Genomic DNA, 20,868 nt, shown 5'->3' with positions numbered 1-20,868 from the left:
CTCTATCAACTCTCAAATGATCCTGTGGAAGTGGCTTCTAACCTTGGTAGCTCAGTTATGGGCCCAAAATTAGGTGGGATGAATGAGACCACAAAAACTATGTAAGTCCTCATAATTAGTTTACTTCTGCTCACCTTCCCCATCCACATAGCAACTGCTCATAGTATTGAACCTAATCTCTTGTGTTCTTTTCTCACATACCAAACAGTGTTTTGTTCTAGCCTCATTTGCATCTGCACTCTCTTATACAGAGTCCTTTGGTTTACCATAGTACGAGCTCAGAATCAAGTCTCTTCTTAAATACATGACTTGAATATACAAAGGACAAGATCCCAGTAAGTCCTTCTAGTTTTTCAAACACATGCAAAAGATAACAGAAAAAACAAGGCTGATGCTGTCTGACATCTGTCATTATAGTAAAACCAGATTTTGACTCATTTTGGCTCAATACTCTCCATCAAGAAATATAGCCTACCCTTACCATTCTCACCAGATGTCTTGTCTTTTCCATTTGTAGCTCCAGTTCCTTGTCTCTGGTAGAGGAGAAAAAAAAATAAGAAAAAAAAAGTGGTTAGAACAAACTTGGAAGTGTATTTTCCCCTTGGAATTACTAGCAGTTACAGCCTGATTTTTCTTCAGTACTTTGGATAGTCACTCACCCTCATGTAATGCTGCTTTGAAAAACTACCAGCCAGAACAGAAATCCTTGGTACCACCTCGGCACAGCTGTATAACCATGCATGGAATTGTACTCAATTAGCATCTGTTAACGATGGGGTTTGTGTAGTCAAATGCAAGGGTATGAACTGCAGTAGGACATTCCCTCAGGTCTCTGCTGTGCCTCCATTCCCATGTTTCTTTTGATCGGACCTTGGTCAGAAGACTTGCATTTCCCTTTTTGTCCACAAGCAGAGATGGAACTTCCCACTTAAGTTCACCAAGTCTAAGGAACAGCCCCAAGACTTTCCATGAAGCAAACTGTGATGTCTCTTTACTAAGTGACATGTGGCAAATACCAGCGCGGCCCCAAACAGTGGCATTCGCAGTGGCAAAACTGTACTGGTGTGGTTACACTTCTGTAATTTACTAGCTTAGGAATGGCTACTCAATGGAAATTATGCTGCATCCCCCAGAGACAGCATCTCGCAGGTAGAATTAAGGTACTTTAGCAAACTAGTATGGTAAAATTTGCATTTCTTATGTAAAATTATTCATACTTGGGTGTATTACAGAAACAGATTACAGAATCCATCCTCTAGGGCTGTCCATGTGAAAAAACAGGAATATTAAATTCACAGGGAATAAATCCAGCTGCATTCAGAGGCAGCACATCTTCATGTATCAGGGAAGTTAACAACTGCAGCTGCACTGCAAACCAAACGGTTTGTGTCAAAATATGGACAGTCATATTAGTTCTGCTATGAAAAATCATACAGGCATACTTATCCTTCGGTATTTACTCTAGAATAGCTGGTTAAAACCTCCTCTACTGATCTGGTTTCTGTCCTTCATCTCTCACAGAGGCTGAATTTTCAGGGTATTCTGTGTATACGGAGCTAATCAGGGCATAAGTACAAAACCTTCATGTCCACTCTTAGCTCTTATTAAGAAAGCCAGAAGGAGAAAGAAGTTCTTGCTATCCTCCTGAGGGGTTTGAAAAGAGCTACATATGGTCTAGCGTGCATCTACATGCCCATGGTGGGGTTTCTCATCTTCCTCTCTGCAGCAGACTCCAGTGTGTGTCTCTGATCCACTGCCTTTGCCTCTTATCTCACACTCTATGCAATGAGACAGAATCCCTCCAGAAAACAACTCTGAGTCCGTCATCACAGCTACTGTCTCCCCATGCAATGGAAATATATTTTTGTTTCTTCCTGGAGCCCTAGAGCCTAAGACAGCAGAGAAAACTTGGCCAATAATGCCGAAGAATGGGATCCTAAAGGGATAAATATTTTATTTTTATAAAAGTGTAAATTAAGAACAGCCAGAAGTCAATAAATCCACCCAGAAAACAATTTTGCTAAAGATGTTAACATTTATGCTTTTATTTAAAGTTTGATTAATATTCCAATATTTCAGTTCCAATCCATATCTCAACCCAGATTTCATCATGCGAATTTACCAAGACTTCCTAAAAAATAATATAACTGATTTTTACTATCTAAAAAATGGTAACTATATTGCTTTTTTTAATTTATTTTGAAATGCTTTTTTCCAGGTTGTCTGTCCTCCTGAGTGTTTCAGGCTGTGCTGCTTAGCTGTTATGAAGGCTTCTCTTTCCTCCCTAGGCTATACCTGTCAGGGTTGGTCTGCTGTTATGGAGTGCTGGAATACGGATGCACGCATTTTGTGTCTCAGGATTTCCCCTCTGGGAGCGGGGAAAGTTCTCATAAAGAAAACAAATGAAATCTCAGCTTCAGTCGATAAAGATTTTTTCTATGCATAAGGTCAATATTGTTTTGTAAGTTTGAAATAGTCTAAGCACACTACAGCCCTTTGTTTGGAGGCCATTGGACATTCGGAGAATGATGCCCGAAAGTCTGTTGAACAAGCTTCTGAAAGCCTTTCCTTTTCTGCCACGTACATATTTATTTCTATCTATAAGCACTGTACTGTTTTCCAAATGAGTGCAACAGATTTGAAAGCAAGAATCAGTTTCCTGTTAACAAGACACTGCAACTGTTATGAAAAAGCCATATACAGCATGGTCATCCACCTGTAAAGCCTTTAGCCTTTTATTTCAGTACATTCAGTAGACCTGTTTTTAAAAAACAATTTCAAGATGCCGATATTATTAGCACCTGGAGCCTCTTGCTCTTTTCATCATCTTTCCTGATGCCACCACAGGCTGCAAAACAAGGCTTAGCTTTTTAATGTCATCCAAAGCACAGGAGGACTGAACACCAGGAGGAGTTGCTGGGGGTATTTTCAAGAAGCAATGGACGAAAACCCTTCAAAAGCTGGTATAACCGATATTGTCCTTAGACCCAAGAGATCAAATTAAAAACACTGAAATACAAGAAAAACAATATTTATTTCTGTTTTGTTTTGGTTTTTGTTCTGTATTTCTGGTTTTGTTTTTAAACAGTCAATCTCCAAGTTGCAGACCGTATTTTAAAAGCTAAAAGCAGTCTAATTCTTCTGTTTTCTATAACTTGTAGCCAGCTTCCCTCATTCAAAGCTTCTAAAATTTTCTAGATCCTCTAAGGCAAGCACTAGGACAGGAACACTGAAGAAACTGTCCATTAGGTATGAAAAAAGAAACATTAGAGCCAAAATGAACATGAGGGCAAAAACATAATGATTACCCACTAAAACGGGATAAACAATTTTGTTGCTGTGTTGCGTAGGAGGAAACATAGTTTATGACTGCTTGGGGCTATATTAATTTTTAACTCAGCGGTTTTGCAGAACATCAAAGGCACATCGTTAAAAATGTCTCCAGAATCAAAGTCACTCCCAATTTGTCAGAAAAGGAAGGAAGAAGGGCTCCCACCATATGCCAAAAGCCACGGCAAGAGAAGAACAGCGTTACTTTCCTGATAAATTCTCATTGCTATGCACATCAGCTAGATAATGTTGTATAACAACTACACAAATTAGTCCCCTAGGTGTACAAACTAAGGTCAACATTGAGTTTTCGGCCAGGAGAACTTTTCAATAAGAAAGTTAAATTACTGCAGTAGGGTTTTCAATTCATTCTTCTAACCCATCCTGTACTCCCCAGCCTAATTTTTGCTTTTTATCTTATAACATTCCCTTCTCGTCTTGAAATTTCTTGACCTTTTCAGTTAGGCTATAGCACCTCAGCATTAGGGATTGAATCCAGGTGTTGATTACTAAGTTTCCTGGGGGAGAAGGACTGTTTGTTTTTTGACGAGCTTCAGAAAGCCCAAGATCAGGGAGGTGAAACTGCCAGAAAGCCCTGACAAATGGGGCTTTACAGTAATAACATTATTCTACTTTTTCATCTGAGTGCAGAGACGATAAGGTATAGCACGCTGTATCCCAGCAAAGCGGTGGCTGCAGATTTTTAGACGTATTTTATTTCTGCATCGAAGTAAAAAGAGCACGCAAGGGTAAAATTAAAAGACTAAAAACAGTGGAAAGGTTTTGTAAAGTTAATATCAGAAATGGCCGGTGTAGCCTTGACTCAGGATAAAAATAATTAATTTCACTGACATATGAAATATGTTATTAGGATGTTCTGTTCTCATTGACTAAAGGGACAGCAGTGAAATCTGTGGATATCCTAAGCTTTTAAGCCTCATTTTGCTACCAGGTCCATCTCTAACAGAAAAGTCATTAGGTGTGTGACAGAAGGAAATACATGTTAGTACAATACAGCACAAAAACGTCTGTCAGGGGTCAGCCAGCAAGGAAGAATTTAATCTGTACTACCATCAGTACCATCTGTTCTCTGTACAGAATCCTCTGTAAAAAGTATAAATTGTATCCTAACTATTTAATCAGTGTCTTTTTTCATAGCCTTCTGCTTTAATCAATGAGTTCATCTGTTTTAGCATCAGAATGAAAAAAGTATTGAAAAACACACTATAGAAAATTTATAAAGTTTGTAACCTTTCTGCAAATAAAAATGTCATGTTAAGTACCTGCTTAAGGACTTCCCGTGTTTTCCATGTAAGTACAGCTTGTAATTTTCCTAGTCTTCAGCAGAATGAGGTAACAGCAATTGATACCTGCTTGTTTTCAGAACTCAATATTTCCTGTACAGTACCTTGAATTATTACAATTGGTGTGGACTTCATCCGGGAACGAAGGAAAACAAAGTTCTTTCAAGCTCTTGCAAAGAACTACTGTATGTCAGAAACTAGATGAAGACCCGGAATTTAAGTATGGGCAAGAATCAAGCAGCTACGACCTGGAACATGTAGAGATACACTCTGCAGTATTTGGAATTCATACAACTAATTAGGTTACATTGTTATTTACTGGACATTTCTGGTTTGTTGTGTTCAACGACCTTTTTAGGGTCATATATTGGCTTGAAACTATAGCACTCAGCATTTGCACATTTAGGTGTGAAAAACATCACTCGTCTCCACTCTTAACCATATCTCAGTAAATCATTGCTAATAAGGACAAAGGATACTACTATGCTTAAGTTAAAAAGTTGAGAATAGGAAAAAAGATGGTTGTGACAGAAACATTTCTGTTTACCAAAGTTCCCAGAGAATACCTCGCCTCTTAATAATGGGGCCCAAATTGCAGCGACGCTTTTTTTTTTTTTAAGGAGAGGGGAGGTGTTATATATAAAAAAGCATAAAGCTGAACAACTGGGTGAGCAATACGAGGTGTATTACTGGAGAGCCATGCACAACCTCTACTGTCACACTCATTCTCTCCAACTGTAGGTCTCCAAAACTAGTCTGTGGTATAGCCAGGTGGTAAATCCCAAACAAACTGCTGTGGCAATACAGGTTCATTCACATCCGTAACTGCTAATCACCGAAAAACACAAGCAGAATTGAAGAATCCCAGAGAAGCTTGAATATCATTATGAAAACTGCACTAGAAGTTAAGTAAACTCTCCTCACTTGTCTATTTGAGACCCTAACAAGTTTCTCCCACTTTTTTTTTCCCCACTGCAGACCTTGTACTGAATATTTATGAGATGAAAGCGTCCTTCAAAGCCCACGTTTAAGGTAACAGCACCAAGTACAGAACATCCAGCCAATATTTTGTCTGAATGAGGGGTGAGTCTGATGACTTCTTACACATCTTTGCAAGAAATCACAGATCATCTTTTGTGCACCTAACAGAAAGGAAAAACATTTATCAACACAGGCTTCAGTACAGAGCAGTCCACTCCTTTTTATGACCAACAGTTTCTGGTAGAAGTGACTTTCTGGAGACTACCACTTTTTCCTGGCTGCTCTCACCCTAGGATCTCAGTTCTTTGTGCAAGAGTAGAAACCCACTTAGCACTTTCTCCATGTGTCCCTTTACACAATGGGAATTCTCTACAGGCTGCTTTCTGGCTCGTGTGTTGCCAGGGCAGTATAATATTGCCGGAGCAGGAGTGCCAGAATCCATCTTTCAATACCGGCTGTCAAAATTAAATGATCCCTGGCACCCTGACTATTTCTGTAGCTGTCTTCATGGGTCAAGCAGTGTTGTACTTTACTAGCTCTTGATTGTCCTTAATTTTATTAAGGATCTCCCATAACTTTTTTTATAAATTAAAACCCCACAAGTGGGCTGAGATGAAGTGATGTGATTCAAGCTGCAGCAGCTAAAAATTAGCATTTGAGCAGTAATGATTTTCTATAACTTCTGTAGTCACTAACGGCACACGAGCATGCACACACATGCACACTGACATCCTAGCAAAGAAGATACTCCTCAGAAATTAACAACACAGCTGTGGATAACTAGAGAGGCACGGGGTGCCGCATTTCCCTGGGAAGGAGGACATGCAGGTTGTTTAAGCACTGCCTATGTGGGGTGAACCCAGAGCTCCCGTGGGACAGCACAGGGAGGCATCCTGGTGGAGGTCCTGGCCCTCCTCTTGAACCACTGGACTGACAGCCAGGCACAGAAAAGCAATGGGAACCGAAAATTTGGGCCGGAGAGATGTTTTTTTGGCTTGAGAAAAGCCCTCAGAAAAGGCACTTCTAAGCGTACGTGGACAGCAGAGCAGGAGCACCCAGCACGCTTCCAGGGCAAAGAGGGAGGCAGCTAGAGAAGGCGGGCAGAGCATCACTGCCTGGGATGCAGGAACCCACTTACAGTGCTGTATTTATAGATCCTAATAGCACAGAGGAGAACTTTCCCTGTGCCCCACTTTCACCAACGCTGCGCTGCAATTTATAAATCAACACAGTGAGAACCTGCTGATTTTGTATTCAAATTCAATATAATGTTCTAAACAGAGTATTTACACCAACGCCAAACGTAATCAACATCATTAGCAAAAATGGTAGCTTGCTTAATATTTAGGTTATTAGCATATCTTGAATTAAAACATTATTCAGCAGATATTTCTCCAAACACATTGTAATCACTTTTCTTTTTTTTTTTTTTTTTTGGAGGAAGGGATTAATGGAATCTTTGAAGTTAATTTTGAAAGCAGCTGCAAGAATGTATTTTCCAAATCCTGTTAATTACCATGCCAGCCATAAGAAGCAATCCCTCATCTTTTCTGCAGGAAACATAGGGCTTGATCCTGCAAGGCTTATTTACAGGTGTAACTCACATGTGGACAAGTACTTGTCTTTACTTCAGCAGCATTACTTGCTTTAGTAAGAGCTGGAACCTCACTGCAGTACTGCGAAATCTCTAAACTTCATGTTAGGTTTTGTTAAGCAAAGGGTAAACAGAATAAAATTAACTGTGGAATAAGCCTTCAAACACCAATCGCCAAAAAATTACCTCAGCTCTCATTTGGACAAGGCTGATACAGCCCATATCCTAATTACCCTGCAAAGTGATAACGAGGAAACATCAAGGTGACCCAAGAGGAGTATTTCAATTATATAAAAATAGATTGATTAAGCTGAGTGGTATAAATGAAAAATGACTGAGGTTTTCAAGGTGGTCTCTTTTATTTTTTTTTCCTCCTATTATTTCTTATCTACTGGTAGCATCAGATTTGGTACCGCAGTCCTAGAAAGGGCTGTTTGGAGCAGGAAACCAGCCTTGAGAACTCCCACTTCCCCGTCTGGCCCAATCCGGCCACACCTCTCCATCCCCAAGGCCTCATTTGTATGGACACAATTGTTTGCAAGGTCATATAGAAAATAGCAGCACTACGATTATTGCAGTGAAAAGTAAGATTTCTGCAGAGCTGTGCTGAAAACAATCATCAAAATGGTCCAGCTGAAATAAATAAATAAATATAGAGCTTAATTGTCTCTTTCGATCACTCCAGTAATGTAATTGACATCTCCCACCCACAGCTGTTTCAGTCCAACAGAACAGGCAACAGCCTGCAACGTGGGGAGAAAGCACCACAATTTGGCTCTGGGAACCAAAAATCTGAGCAGGTCAGTGCTTCCTTCTGAGTACTAAACCATACCTTGCTTTGAAACATTCGAGAAACCTTTTTTTCTCTATTTCTTTAAAGCACAGTGGGAACCACTATAATCTTAGGCTGCTGGCCACAAGGGAACGAAGATGTAATAGCCCTAGCTCAAAAATGAGGGAGTACAGCTGGAAGGCAGCAGAATTTCAGTCTTATAAGCAGGGCTGGAAGGTACCTCCGTTAGTCCCTGGCCCCACAAACACCCCAAGGGGAACACTGCAGTTCTATGCCAAGCCAAGTCCTGCAAGCCTCCAAGGGCAGAGAATCCAAACCCTCTCTGGGAGATCTGTTCCAGCACTGTTGGGAAAGCATCTCTTTACATCCCACAAGGATTTGGGCAGTTACTTTTATTCTGAGCTGGGTTTTTCCTAAAGAGCTGGACCGTAGATGAATCAAAAATTACTGATAAAAAGGATTTGGAAGCCATGGTGTTCTAATCAAAAAATGGTTTGGAGTCATTAATTTTTTTTTAATTTTAGATTATTTTAATGTTCCTGATGTGAAATATTTTGTTTGCTGCATAGATCCCTCAAAATTTAATCACTGGTCAGCTCAACACGGATCTGCATCTCCCTGTGATGTTGCATTACCTCCTAGAAATCTCCACCTGGCAGTGGAACAAAACACAGAGCAACACAAGTACCTGAAGGGCTGTGTCCATGCAGCCAGGCAGTACCAAAACAGCTCACAGACAGAGGCAGCCTAGTCGTGTTCAAATAGCATGCCTCAGCTGTAAGCCTCGGCCGTCTGTGCAGGCAGAGCAGACAGATAATGGCAGCTGACTGTGGCACTTGATTAGGAGCAATTCAGAACCTTGGGGATCGAGTGTTTGGATTCAGAAGGGATCCTGGGTACTCTTTAATATTAGCATCCCTGGATAGGAAGAGTGCCCTAAACCAATTAAGGGGTCAGGCTCCTTGCTCAGGCATGATATAACTGATTATGGATGTGTTTTGTTTTGTTTTGTTTTGTTTTTTACAAGTATTTACTTTATATTTCATTCTTCCAAACCCTTCTGAAATTCAGGGTAATTTAATTCACTGAGATACAAGCCCAGCTGTAATTGAGTTAGAGGCTGTCTTCAAGGGACAGCTTGGTTATTAATGGCAAAAGTCTGCGCTGACAAATTGCTTCATATCTGATCATATCGACTTTAACATTATTAAAACAGTCTGTGTGTGCATCTTCCCAGTCTGCAGAAGTTCTGGTCTTTTTGCTGTTGGCTTTTTTATTTCCAGCTGTACAGTTCAAACCAAATTTGTTCTCTTTCCATTTCCCTATATATTTCAGAGGTAAACAGATGTTACTACAGTCTTATTACAGATGTTATTACAGCCTGCTAGAACTGGCCAGCTGGATTTTGAAAAGGTATTAATTACGGCAGTTTCCAGTTGCCATACAAAGCAACTTTCTGCCCCCGCCGTAAGGCAAAGCCTTCTGATTTTTCAAGACGCCAGCAAGAGGAAGCAGCACGGTCGTTTATGCATCACTTTACCCCCCTGGGCAGCCTGCGTGGTCACAGGCAGCTACCACAAGCATCCCCAGAGCCATTTGCAGCTACGACAGCAGCTCCTTGCCAGGCTGTTCCAGCAGCAGGGGAATCACTGGATACGGACGGAGAGCACGCAGCAGCCTTGGCAGCGCACCCGGCCCAGGGGCCAGCTGCGCAGAGAGATGATGCAGACCTGTTATCTTTGGCCCTGTGCCACCAGGGGATCCCTGCACGGGGAACCCTGAATTGGCAGCTGAAGCAGCCTTGAAATTGGGCCGCGCTCGATGGAGGATTTGTCCCGCATTGTTGAAACCCATATTGAAACCGGCCCGCTGAGACTTTGGGGGAGCTGCTTTGTTCCGAGTGTGATACGGCTCAGAACAAAGCTGCCTTGGCACTGCGAGTCTAAACAGCAGCCAAGCGATTAGAAATAAACCCACCACACTAAGAAGGAGAATGAACAGGGTGATGCACAAGGTCACTTTGATTGCCAAGCGTCAGGGACAGCAATCATACATGTTCATCCACAGAAAGCAGAAAAAAAGCTAGATCACTAGCTCTGTCCAAGAGCTGTCTGGAAAATCGGGATTTCCACATATCAGAAGTTCCCATGACCCTGCATCTGCTCAGTGAAATCGATGATACTATCAGCTTCATTATTAATAGCAGCAGAGAAATTAAGAAAGCAATTTTCAGTGTAGCTGTAGGTAGTTCCCAAGCTCCCTGGAGCTAGCACAGACTCACCAAGTTTATCTGCTCTAGGACTAAATGTTCTCCAGTTCCTGTAGTGCCCTAGCCTTGGAATGAGTCCAGGGGAAATCACAGAACCACAGGATGATTTGGGCAGGAAGGGACCTTAAGGATTGTCTAGTTCCACCCCCCTGCCATGGGCAGGGACACCTCCCACCAGACCGGGCTGCCCAAAGCCCCATCCAGCCTGGCCTTGAACACCTCCAGGGATGGGGCATCCACAGCTTCTCTGGGCAACCTGGTCCAGTGCCTCACCTCCCTCTCTCTGAGTGAAGAATTTCTTCCTAATATCTAATGCAAACCTACCCTCTTCTACTTTAAAGCCATTACCCCTTGTCTTATCACTGCACTCCCTGACAAAGAGTCCCTCCCCAGCTTTCCTGTAGGCCCCCTTTAGGTACCGGAAGGCTGCTGTAAGGTCTCCCTGGAGCCTTCTCTTCTCCAGGCTGAACAACCCCAACTCCCTCAGCCTGGCTTCATAGGAGAGGTGCTCCAGCCCTCTGAGCATCCTCATGGCCCTCCTATGGACTTGCTCCAACACGTCCATGTCCTTCTTGTGCTGGGGCCCCAAATGTACCCACCTGCTCCAGGTGGGGTCTCAGAAGAGCAGAGCAGAGGGGCAGAATCACCTCCCTCGCCCTGCTGGCCACGCTGCTTTTGATGCAGCCCAGGATACAGTTGGCTTTCTGGGCTGCAAGCGCACATTGCTGGCTCAAATCCACTTTTTCAAATCTGGCCAAACAGATTCACCAAAAGCTTCCCCGCCACATTGTTTCAAACACTCCCCCTCTACAGTACCGTGACTTCCAATGCAAGTTCAATGAAAATTTGCATTTTCTGCACTCCAAATAGTTATCTGTCACTCCATCATCAGTCTCCCATTATGTACCAAGGTCCCATCTGCACTTTGTGCCTTGCATATGAAGTGGAAGAACAATGTTATCCAACTAGACATATTCACCTTACTAACACATAGACATGACAACCCATCATGCAAAGACATTAAAAAGAGGACTTCAATGTGCTCCTCCAGGAAATAAAGCCATGCATTCATTGTGTTAATATCCTAACAGACCCATCCTGTGACTAGATAGAAAATACATTCCTTAGAGAAGTTTCACACAGAAAGCAGATTACAACACTCATTTAGATCCAGCTTTGTGCTGTCTGACGTGCTGCAGTCTGACAAAAACATCTATTTATTTAAGTCTTACATGACAGGACCACAAAAGATAGTTAGGATTCAGATTTGCAAGATATATATATATATATTTTTTTTTTGCAATTCACACCATTAATGCTAGATCCTTAGCTAACTATTTTTTTGCATTTGCAGGTCTGTGTCACAAGCTGAGCTCCAGAATGTCCACCAAGCACACCGAGCTTTTAGCCAAAGCCAGGAATACAAGGCAGCACTCAGAAATCACTGCAAATATTCCTGCAACCTTACATGAGAGCTTCCTTTGGCTTGGCTTGGATGCCAGCGCTGTCCCATAGCTTGGGAAATGAACTGAAGTGATAGCTAGCCACGTCTGACTGGACAATTAAAATCGGCATGAAGTTGGCCTGCCTTAGGCATTTGGCTGACCTGCTTAAACTGCAGCACACGTGTGCTGGCACGTGTTTCAAAAGTGTGCCAAGCCAACAATGTGCTTGCTCTCTTTTCTGTTGCTGAGTTATCTGTCAGATCTGAGTGGAGTAGTGATATGTATGAAGTAGCTATGAAGCTTCATGTTTTATTTTTCCACCATTTCCAGAAAGCTGTCTGCCTAGCCTAATTTGTAGCAGTTTCCATCTTCTATCTCCCTTCACCTCACATTTCACTAATACATGTTAGGAATTCAAGGAATTGGCTTTCAGTGTTGCTCAGATTTCTTTCCTGAACATCACACAGTATCTCAAGCTCCAATAAAAGACATTGTACAGGGTATTTCAACTAGTGTTGAAATTCTGCTTAAAAATTCAGTATGCAGAATATTCAGTATCTTAAACTAAAAATAGTTTAATCATAGGGATTTAAAAGAGAAGCATATTTTCTGCAGTGGGAAGGTAGAGACAGCAGTAATCTCATTACTTATACCATTAGAACTAGAGGATAAAAAGCATGAGAAATCAGATGAAAGGCATGCTTGTGATCTTTATAAGAATTATTTTTCTGTGTCTGTACCTGTCCCCTACTGCTCCACCCGAAACTTGGACTTGAGCACTGTCACGTTTTCATATTTAGGTAGGTGTTACACATTTTGGCTTATCTCAGGCCAGCCTCTCTCCCTCACAAGATAGCGTTGCAGCTACCTCCTGACATCTACTCTCACCTTGTCTGATTTAGTGGTGAGCCCCTTCTAAAGATAAGCTTACCTTGCACATCCAAACCCCAGCTCTCCCACCCTCTAGTAGAAGAGGGCACTCTTTCCTCTCTTCAGCACAACATCACCCTAGAGCCTACTGAGGGCTTTGCTGAAACACACACCACTTCTTTGTAGAGATGTGCATGTAAAGCAGGATGTGGGTAGTAGGTCTGGTCAGACATGAATCAGCTGAATACCTCTGGCTTGGAAACACTAATCCACTAATGGCAAACTTTTTGTGGGAAAGTATTACCATAACTATAAAAAGATCCTCACAAATCACTGGTCTTCCTTCATGTCCTGCGGGTTATTAGGAAAAGGTCCAATCTCACGAAAATCCTCAAGGAATCAAGAGATGCCTTCAGATCTATTCAGCTTTGTGTCATCTACTTTACACCCATAATACACTTGCACCAATTTGGGAGTTACCATGACCTCGATACTCTTTTCCTTGAAATTTATCTTCTGTAGTCAGAATGCCACCAACTACAATCTCAGCGCTTGGTAATCCCTCTAGTGTTAGATTTGTAGAGAACAAAGCACCGTCAAGGCAGATTAACGGCCATGATATCTGCTGTCTTGGAAAACTTATTTTGGATGTCTCAGGGGGTAGATGCAGATGAAAAGCATCCCCAGGCACGAGCAGCAGGTACTGTCTGCTTTCCAGTGCTCTCTCCAGGGGTTTTGAAGCTGTGCAGGTCCCTAATTTCCCTCAAACTACTCTTCCATCCCCTACAAAACTAAAGCACTTTCTATCAAATACTGCTTCTCATATACAAACCTACTAGTTCCTGCTAGATAGACTGATTTAACAGGAGCATTTCAGCTGTCTCACCAATTCACTTGGAAAGAGTCTACTAACTGTTGGCAAGATTAACAAACTTAAGCACAACACTGCACTGAGAGTTGTCCTGTTTCCACGGATAGGTCTGGTCAGCATCTACTTGGGCATTTCTGAACTGCACCTTTTCTGGTGATGACAGAAGATAGCTAAAATCCCTACGAATGCATCTACACCAGCATACAACTAGCCAGGATCCCTGCAGATCTTTGCTCTTCTCCATTTTTAGGACAGCCGTGTTGTGTGGTGATCCAACACATGACCTTCCCCTGCTCAAGTGCACAGCAGCACACAGCCTTTGAGTTTAGGCCATTATAGCCTGAACATTTGTTTCCTGTTTATCTGGTTCTGTTACTGCATTTTCCTGGTCCTGCTGGCGCTATTGGGCAGCTAGCTCCACAGTGCAGCTAGAATCAAACCTGCCAGCCAAAGGGCAGCAAATAAGGCTGGTAACAAAGCAGCTTGCACCTCCTCTCCACCAGGCACTTGGACACCAAGACCCTGTTTGTGACACTAAATATACAATTGCTTGCACACGCTTTGCCATAGCTAGCACTCTCCCCACACAAGAGAATCTGCAGCTCTCCCATCTGATGACCTAGTACAACCCTCCTCACCAGTTTGCTGTCTCTAATCTGGGAATCTCTGAAGTCAGAAGGACACCACCTTTAACAGCATTTCCTCACCCTTTGTTTTTTACTTTCAGCTTTAACAAAAGATCCCTACCATCATTCTGCCTGCTGTTGCTGTACTCACAGTATCAGCTACACCTCTGCTCAGGGTCACGTTTCATGCACTGCATACTAAGGCGGTAACGTAGGAACGCTCAGTGTCTGTAAAACAGTACTTTTCAAGAGGAAAGACAATTCAGCTCTAACTAGCATTCAAGGCATGTAAGCAGACAATTTTCACTTCTGACTAAAGTTGTGCTTCTTCCTCCAAGTTCCATGTTGGCGCATAAGTGAGGCTGTATGCCATGGGGTATGAACAGAGCAGATGAGAAAGCACCAGCTGAACTTGGCCTAGGTGACACTTGTACAGCTTCCCCACCTGGAGACCACCCTGAGACCAGGCTAGAGACATGGAGTGGGGATGAATTGTGAGCCCCCCAAATCCTGTCATTAAAAACAAGTTTTGTAATTGCAGCTCTTCTGTAGTTGCTTGCTCTGAGCTTACTCCATGAAGACTGCCATTCATTTTTCTAACAAGAGACAAGTAGACTATGATCTCTCTTGCATCCGTTTCTGTAACAGAAATAATGAATAATTGTCACTATTAAAAGTAGAAGGGAAGAAGGATGTTGGTTATTTTACCTGCTTTCTGTTTATTTAGCATGTCTATTTTTGTTAAACCAGTGTCCAAACAACTGAGGAAAAACACAGAACACCTTTTCTTAGAGAAAAGAGACTGTTACTCGTCTTCATTATCCTCTGCAAGGCGTAGGATCCTTTTAAGTGCTACATGGCTCTGTGATTTTAAGGCTCTGTTGCAACTGACAGGATGAAGGAAGGCATAGCTTTCCTATGATGCACACAGCCTTCTCCCAGTCCTCTTCAGCCAAGAAGTGGGTGTCTCATGATTTACATACCCTGTGTCTAGGTCTAGCCACTCTATTACAAGTTCTTTTGTAGTGCAGTTATAGAGAAAACCTGTAAACACTGAGACATCTTCCAAGTCATCTCTAAGAGAAAAAAAAAGCAAGGCAGACAATAGCAAACATTGGCCTGGAAATGAAATATTTTATTAAAGTCAATAATGAAATATCCAGCAAGCTTTGATAGCAGTTAACTTCAGCAGGAACAGTGGTGGCCTACTACCATATGACACGGGTCGTCATGAGCATGATCCAGCGTAGAAACTGTTGGAAGATGATTCTTGTAAGCTAGCCAATATATTAGATTTAGGGACATCTGACTAGAAAGTAATATGCTTTTGCAGCCTGGAACAATATTCTATTAATCTTCATGCTGGAAGCTTGAAGATGGAGCTTTCCCATTGTACAAGTTCATTCATGGAGCTTTCCCATTGTACAAGTGCAGCAGTTTTTAAGTTACTCTTACAAGGAAATATGATCTGAAATATACTTCCAAAGCTAACTGTCCTTTATTAGAGCATTGTTTTAATCTGTTGGCATTACACACATTGCAAGAATACTAACATGATTCTTTCTAAAGAGTGCATCTGCCAGCTTCACCAAATTAAGGAGATTAACTTCCAACCTCATTTCTAAGTGCTATTTTAGAAAATGCCTTATCCCACTGAATCCACTCTGATGGAAGGAGTGGGCAAAGTGACAGATAAAAACTTATTGTTCTCCCTTCTTCCTCCTCTTTCGAGCTGCAATTTACCACCCAGCTAATAAATAGATTTGAGCTAAAATTAAAAACTGATGTTCATGCGCCTTCCCTATCCCACCCCCATCCTACAACAGCTGCAGAGTTTCCTCCTCAACCCTGCCGTGCTCTTGCTGCACTTCAGAGCTGTGCAGCTGTGTAGCTGCTGTGGTTATACCCTCAGCAAAGCTGGCAGTTTAACAGCTGGGGGTCTCCACAGTATCTGAAAAAAAAAAAATGCATACAGAAGGGTGTCATCTTCCCGCACATACAATAGAAGTCTGGCTTGCTCAGACACCCCCCAGGACTGCAAGCACCTCAGAGGAAAATAGCTGCTTTGAACTAACATTGCATCTTGTCCCCCTACAAACACCAGTTTTTTGATTTACTGCTATCCAGGATTGGTGTTAAAATCCTCACTTCAGTGTTTAAACAGATCTGGTCCCATAACCCAAGACCCCACAAGTTTTCCTCTGTTTCAGGAATATATTAAGCCACATTCAGGAGAGCAATCCATGAAGGCGACACAGTTTTCCCACTTAACTACCTGATCCAGCTACAGTTCCAGGCAGAAACCTCCACATCTGCCTAGCATTTCATTCTTGGCCACACTCCTCTCCTTCTGTAACAGCCTCTTGGCGAGAGTACTTGTCTGGAGGGATGGAAACATCCTCCAGGTTCTCCCTCAACCTGGAAGGAAGCAGACACCTTATGGTGCTTTGCCAAGCTAGGGACATGCCCACACCACCAGTTTTGAAGACAGACACAGAGACTGCCTTGGTGGCAAGTGTCTCCTCCCACCCCAAAGGTGGGTGAAGCTCAGATTTCTGAGAAGTCTTTGACCCCTGTGTAATGGCACATCACGTTTCCAGTGATGCCTCCATCTTTGCCGATTAGACTGTCTGGGTACCTACCTGAAGGTGATCTGAGCACCAAAACACACAAATTAAGTGCTTCGGGCTGCAGATGTGAGCCATTAGGCACATCCCATGAGATCTGAACTGACAGCTGATGAGCCAGAAATACCCTGCACATCCCCATCGCACGTCACACAACCACACACACCCCCTTTGTGATCCTTTAGGAGGTGGGCACAACACAGCAGTTGGTGCAGAATTCAAGAGCCCAGAGGGAATGTAAGACAACGTGAAGTTTGCCGCACATCAAGGGAGATGCACAGGCTGGGGTTGTCTGTATTCAAAGTGTGACAAAAAAGCATTTACGCACAGATCAAGTCCCCAGCTAAGAGACCTAAGCACTCTACAGAGTGAGACCCCCATAGCTCTCTTCTGGTGACTTATGAATTACATGTGCCCAGTGAATTATACGTGCCCCATTGCTTGGCACCTGCTGCAGAAGACAAGATGGAATATTCTTGCTGCTCTCTGCTAGCTAGACTGCTCCCCAGACACACAGAGTTGCTGTCTCAAACCCTGCCTTAGGCGGGCACGTCAGCACCCTGGTAATCAGTAGAACATGTCAGTCAGGTTGTGTAAGGCTTTTCCAAGGCATGTTCTTCCCCTAAGCCACAGGAGCCTGGGGCACGCGTTGATTAGGTATTTTTCCTGAATGGGTCTCCTGAAGCTAGGCACATAGATTACACATTGAAGCTGAACTCCACCCCTGCCCCAAAAATACCACTAACTCTTCAATTGTTAGGAAACAACACTTTAACAAGAGGAAACAAATTCATCCAGTCTCATTACACATGTGCTTCATCCCTGAACCACGGGAACAGCATCCAGGGCTGTTAATACCCTACCACTTGCATGTGCTCCTTCCCAGGTCCAGATCTGACTCCAAAAGCCAGAGTCATTCAACACAGGAGGTAGGTGTGGCAATGAATGTTGTAAAAATGTTTGTGTGAAGTTGTAAAAATGCTTCTTGTGAGCGGCACTCTCATCATGACCAGGCATCATACCCAGAGCATCAGTTAAGTCTCTGACAAGATGACAGGATTCATTGAGGTGAATCAAGCTTATGCCACTGTTGAGTATAGAGACTCACTGGTGGTTGTGAATAGTTATTTGGCATTCTTCTATGAACCCAGTACCCAAGATCACTTCCCCCAGTTCATCCTAGGTGACCAGAGATCTTCAATGGAAGTGCTGCACCTGTCTCCTAGATGCTCACTGACAGTAGCTGACATTTTACAGCATTGCCGTTCTCTCTAGGCTCATTAAAGATGAAGGAAAACACCTACAGACCTAGAGAAAAGGCTCCTCAGTTATTTGAGGACAGATTTTCCAAGTTACTTCAACACCTAAAAATGCATTTCAGTACTTAATGAAGTTTGAGAAGCTCCCATGCAGCTAAGTGAACCATCTCCAGCTCAAACCAAGATGCATCTAGTACTAAATTTGTTTGGACACTTGCACAATACTACTAGGTAAGCCCTTATACCTCAGCTTCCCTGTAACTATTTACAGTGCCAGAGCTTTGCCCAGCAGTCAGAGCATCTTAAACATTCAAACAAACTGCAGATGAAGTGAATGTTTTTTTTTTTCTGCAGAAGAAAATTCTTTATCTGTTCTGAAAGGAGTTAGCTGCTAAAAAATAAAGTACTATAGTCAGATTAACAGCTGCTTTCTCTTCAGCTTTCTCCATCAGGAGACTGGTAATCACCGTCCATAAACAGGAAATAAGTTAATTTAGCTGGAGGCAGTAAAATAAGAATCCATGCAAAGTCTCAGCAAGTAACTTCCAAGGGATCTGAAAGCTCCCTTCAGAGGCTTCTACAACCGCATTTTAAGTTCCACTCAAATCCTAACAATTATTAACATAAGCAAAAGCCTTCTCACCATCTCAGTACCACTTTCAAGTAATCTTTCCATGGCTCTAGAGGAGCCTTTTTTAATCACTGTCCTCAGATTTTCTGGCAGATTAGGACAGAGAAAAATCAAAATATTTTTCAGTTACAGCATTACAAGCAAAATCCACCAAAACCCCCATCAAAATACAGCAAACAGATGTCTAAGGAGCTTGCTTTCTGCTGATCTTTTTTTGCCTCTGTATTTAAGCAGTCTTTCATACTGAAGTGGTTTGGACAGGTCCAGTTGCTTTCCCCTGCCCGTTGGAAACAGAATGGTCTTTTGAGTAACAGCTGGCAGGCAAGTAACAGCAAGGAAGCTTTTCTTCACTGGAGCTGTGGGCAATAAACACTCTAATGTTATCTGTTGAATGACAGTGACGATAGGACTGAAGACACTGACTGCACTCTTAAGTGTCATCTGTATAGGGCTTAGTGCTGCACCAGAGAGACATCATTTCTGGCTCTGGAGGTGTGCTGGGAATACTGTTCTGTTAGGCACTGGGAAACACATTATGAATAGAGAACCCCTGTGCTGGTATTAACAGTGATCTTGATGTTTATTGGGACTTACCGCACACAAAGCGAGCAATATAATTCAAACTATCAAGGGGTAATTACTGAGCAAATACAGCTGGGCACAGGACTATAACCTAACAGTGCCTTGCACAGTTGCAGTAAGCACAGCAGCATCACCCTACCATTCCTCTTCAGAATTTCTTTCCCCCCAAATCCTATCTTAAAGCAGTAGCCAATGTGAGTGGCAAAAGTATAGTTACATTAAAAGCCTACTGCATGAACTCTATCCAGCTGATTCAAATGCAGGCAGGAGCAAGGAGAGGTCACAGACAGCGTGCTGCATTACACCTGGACTGTCTGATCTCTGGGAGCAGCAGAAAAACACGGTGAGGATTTCCTCCGTGTTCTCCATTTAGCCTGACCTGCAAACCAAAAGGTAAGCTGCTCCTCACAAATCTCTTAGCCAGAGACCATGCTGCTACACTGCTCTCCATCTGCCTCAGGTTTACTCTTCAAGTCGCTTACCTAAAAAATACACCAAGTATAACATCTGCACAGTAACTACAGCCTGAACTTACTTGGCATTGCTTTTGCTTTCTGCAGGTTGCTAAGAAAGGAATATCCATTTGTTAAAGCAGCAGCAGGTCTTCTATGACAGGAGCTAGCCCCTAGAAATAGGTGCTGGATAAGGTGTAATTGTAGATCTCTCTCCTGATCCCCCAAAAAGGTGCACTAGAGCATTTGGAATTCTGCTAGCTGCTTCCACCAGGCATTTGATCCACTGACTGTCACTAGCCATCCTGCCTGAATACACTTTTAAGAAAAAAATACTTGTTTGTCCCAAGAATGCTTCCACTGAAAAAAAAAAAAAGATATTTCTCAGCTTATTTATTTACAAGCACACAGCGATCCTTTCATGCTTGGCACTGTTTGCATTTTTTCCCCTTACTTATAACCCTCCCCAGGACAATATTTACAAAGTTTGCATCAACTACAAGCAGGGCATTTTTCCTCCGCGAGCCCACACAACTCATTACACACCCTGTCCCTGTGCAAAGCCATAAATACATCTTTAAAGTATAGGGTTTTTTGTTAAGTTATCACCCAGCGGTGCACATGCTCCTTCAAAGCATGAAGTATTGCACTGATTCGTGCCTTGAAGGCGCACAGACACCTGTGGAGGTTCATTAGAAGAAGGTTTAACAGAAGCTGTGGATTTCAGCCCCCCCGGCAGACGTACCCCATACCCGACCCCCCCCCCCCCCCGCCGGCCGCTCACCCACCTCGCTCATCTCGCCCGCACCCCGCCGGCAGCACCCGCCCCGCACCGCGCCGCGCGCCCGCCGCCCCGCGTCGCCCTTTAAGAAGCGGCGCCGCGCGCCCGGCCCGCCCGGCCCCAGCCAATGAGCGCCGCGCCCCGCGCCGAGCCCCCCTGCGCCCCCCTCACCACCGTCGCCCCCCCGCCGCCATTTCGAGGGGCCGCGGCGCCCCCTGGTGGCGACGGGGAGGCCGGGACAAAATGGCGGCGGGTGGAGAGGGGGGACTGGGACTGGGACTGGGACTGGGACTGGGACTGGGACTGGGACTGGGGCGGTTCTCTCGCCGTCCTCAAAACGGGTCTCGAAGCTGGGGCTGCTGGATTTGTGCCTGCCAGGCGCAGAGGGAGGCGAGGGGTGAGCTCCCCAGCCCGTGTGGCGGAGTGCTCTGAAAATGTGAAGTCCTGTCAGAG

General features: G+C 43.4%; 1 protein-coding gene across 1 annotated transcript in view; it reads right to left on the bottom strand.

Moving 5' to 3' along the window:
• PCP4 (Purkinje cell protein 4) overlaps window positions 1-20,502 on the bottom strand; it is a 52,127-nt gene extending 31,625 nt beyond the window's left edge. The window contains exons 1-2 of the mRNA XM_035545885.2: window positions 20,423-20,502; window positions 482-533 (exon numbers count right to left, since the gene is read on the bottom strand). Coding sequence (XP_035401778.1) covers window positions 482-533; window positions 20,423-20,431 — 61 coding nt within the window. The 5' untranslated portion in view covers window positions 20,432-20,502. The remainder of the gene's footprint in view (window positions 1-481; window positions 534-20,422) is intronic.
• Window positions 20,503-20,868: the final 366 nt, after the last annotated feature.

The sequence above is a fragment of the Cygnus atratus genome, chromosome 1 (genome assembly GCF_013377495.2).
Source record: "Cygnus atratus isolate AKBS03 ecotype Queensland, Australia chromosome 1, CAtr_DNAZoo_HiC_assembly, whole genome shotgun sequence".
Taxonomy (NCBI): domain Eukaryota; kingdom Metazoa; phylum Chordata; class Aves; order Anseriformes; family Anatidae; genus Cygnus; species Cygnus atratus.
Note: the sequence above shows the minus strand (reverse complement) of the source record. Positions and strands in the feature narration are given on the sequence as shown.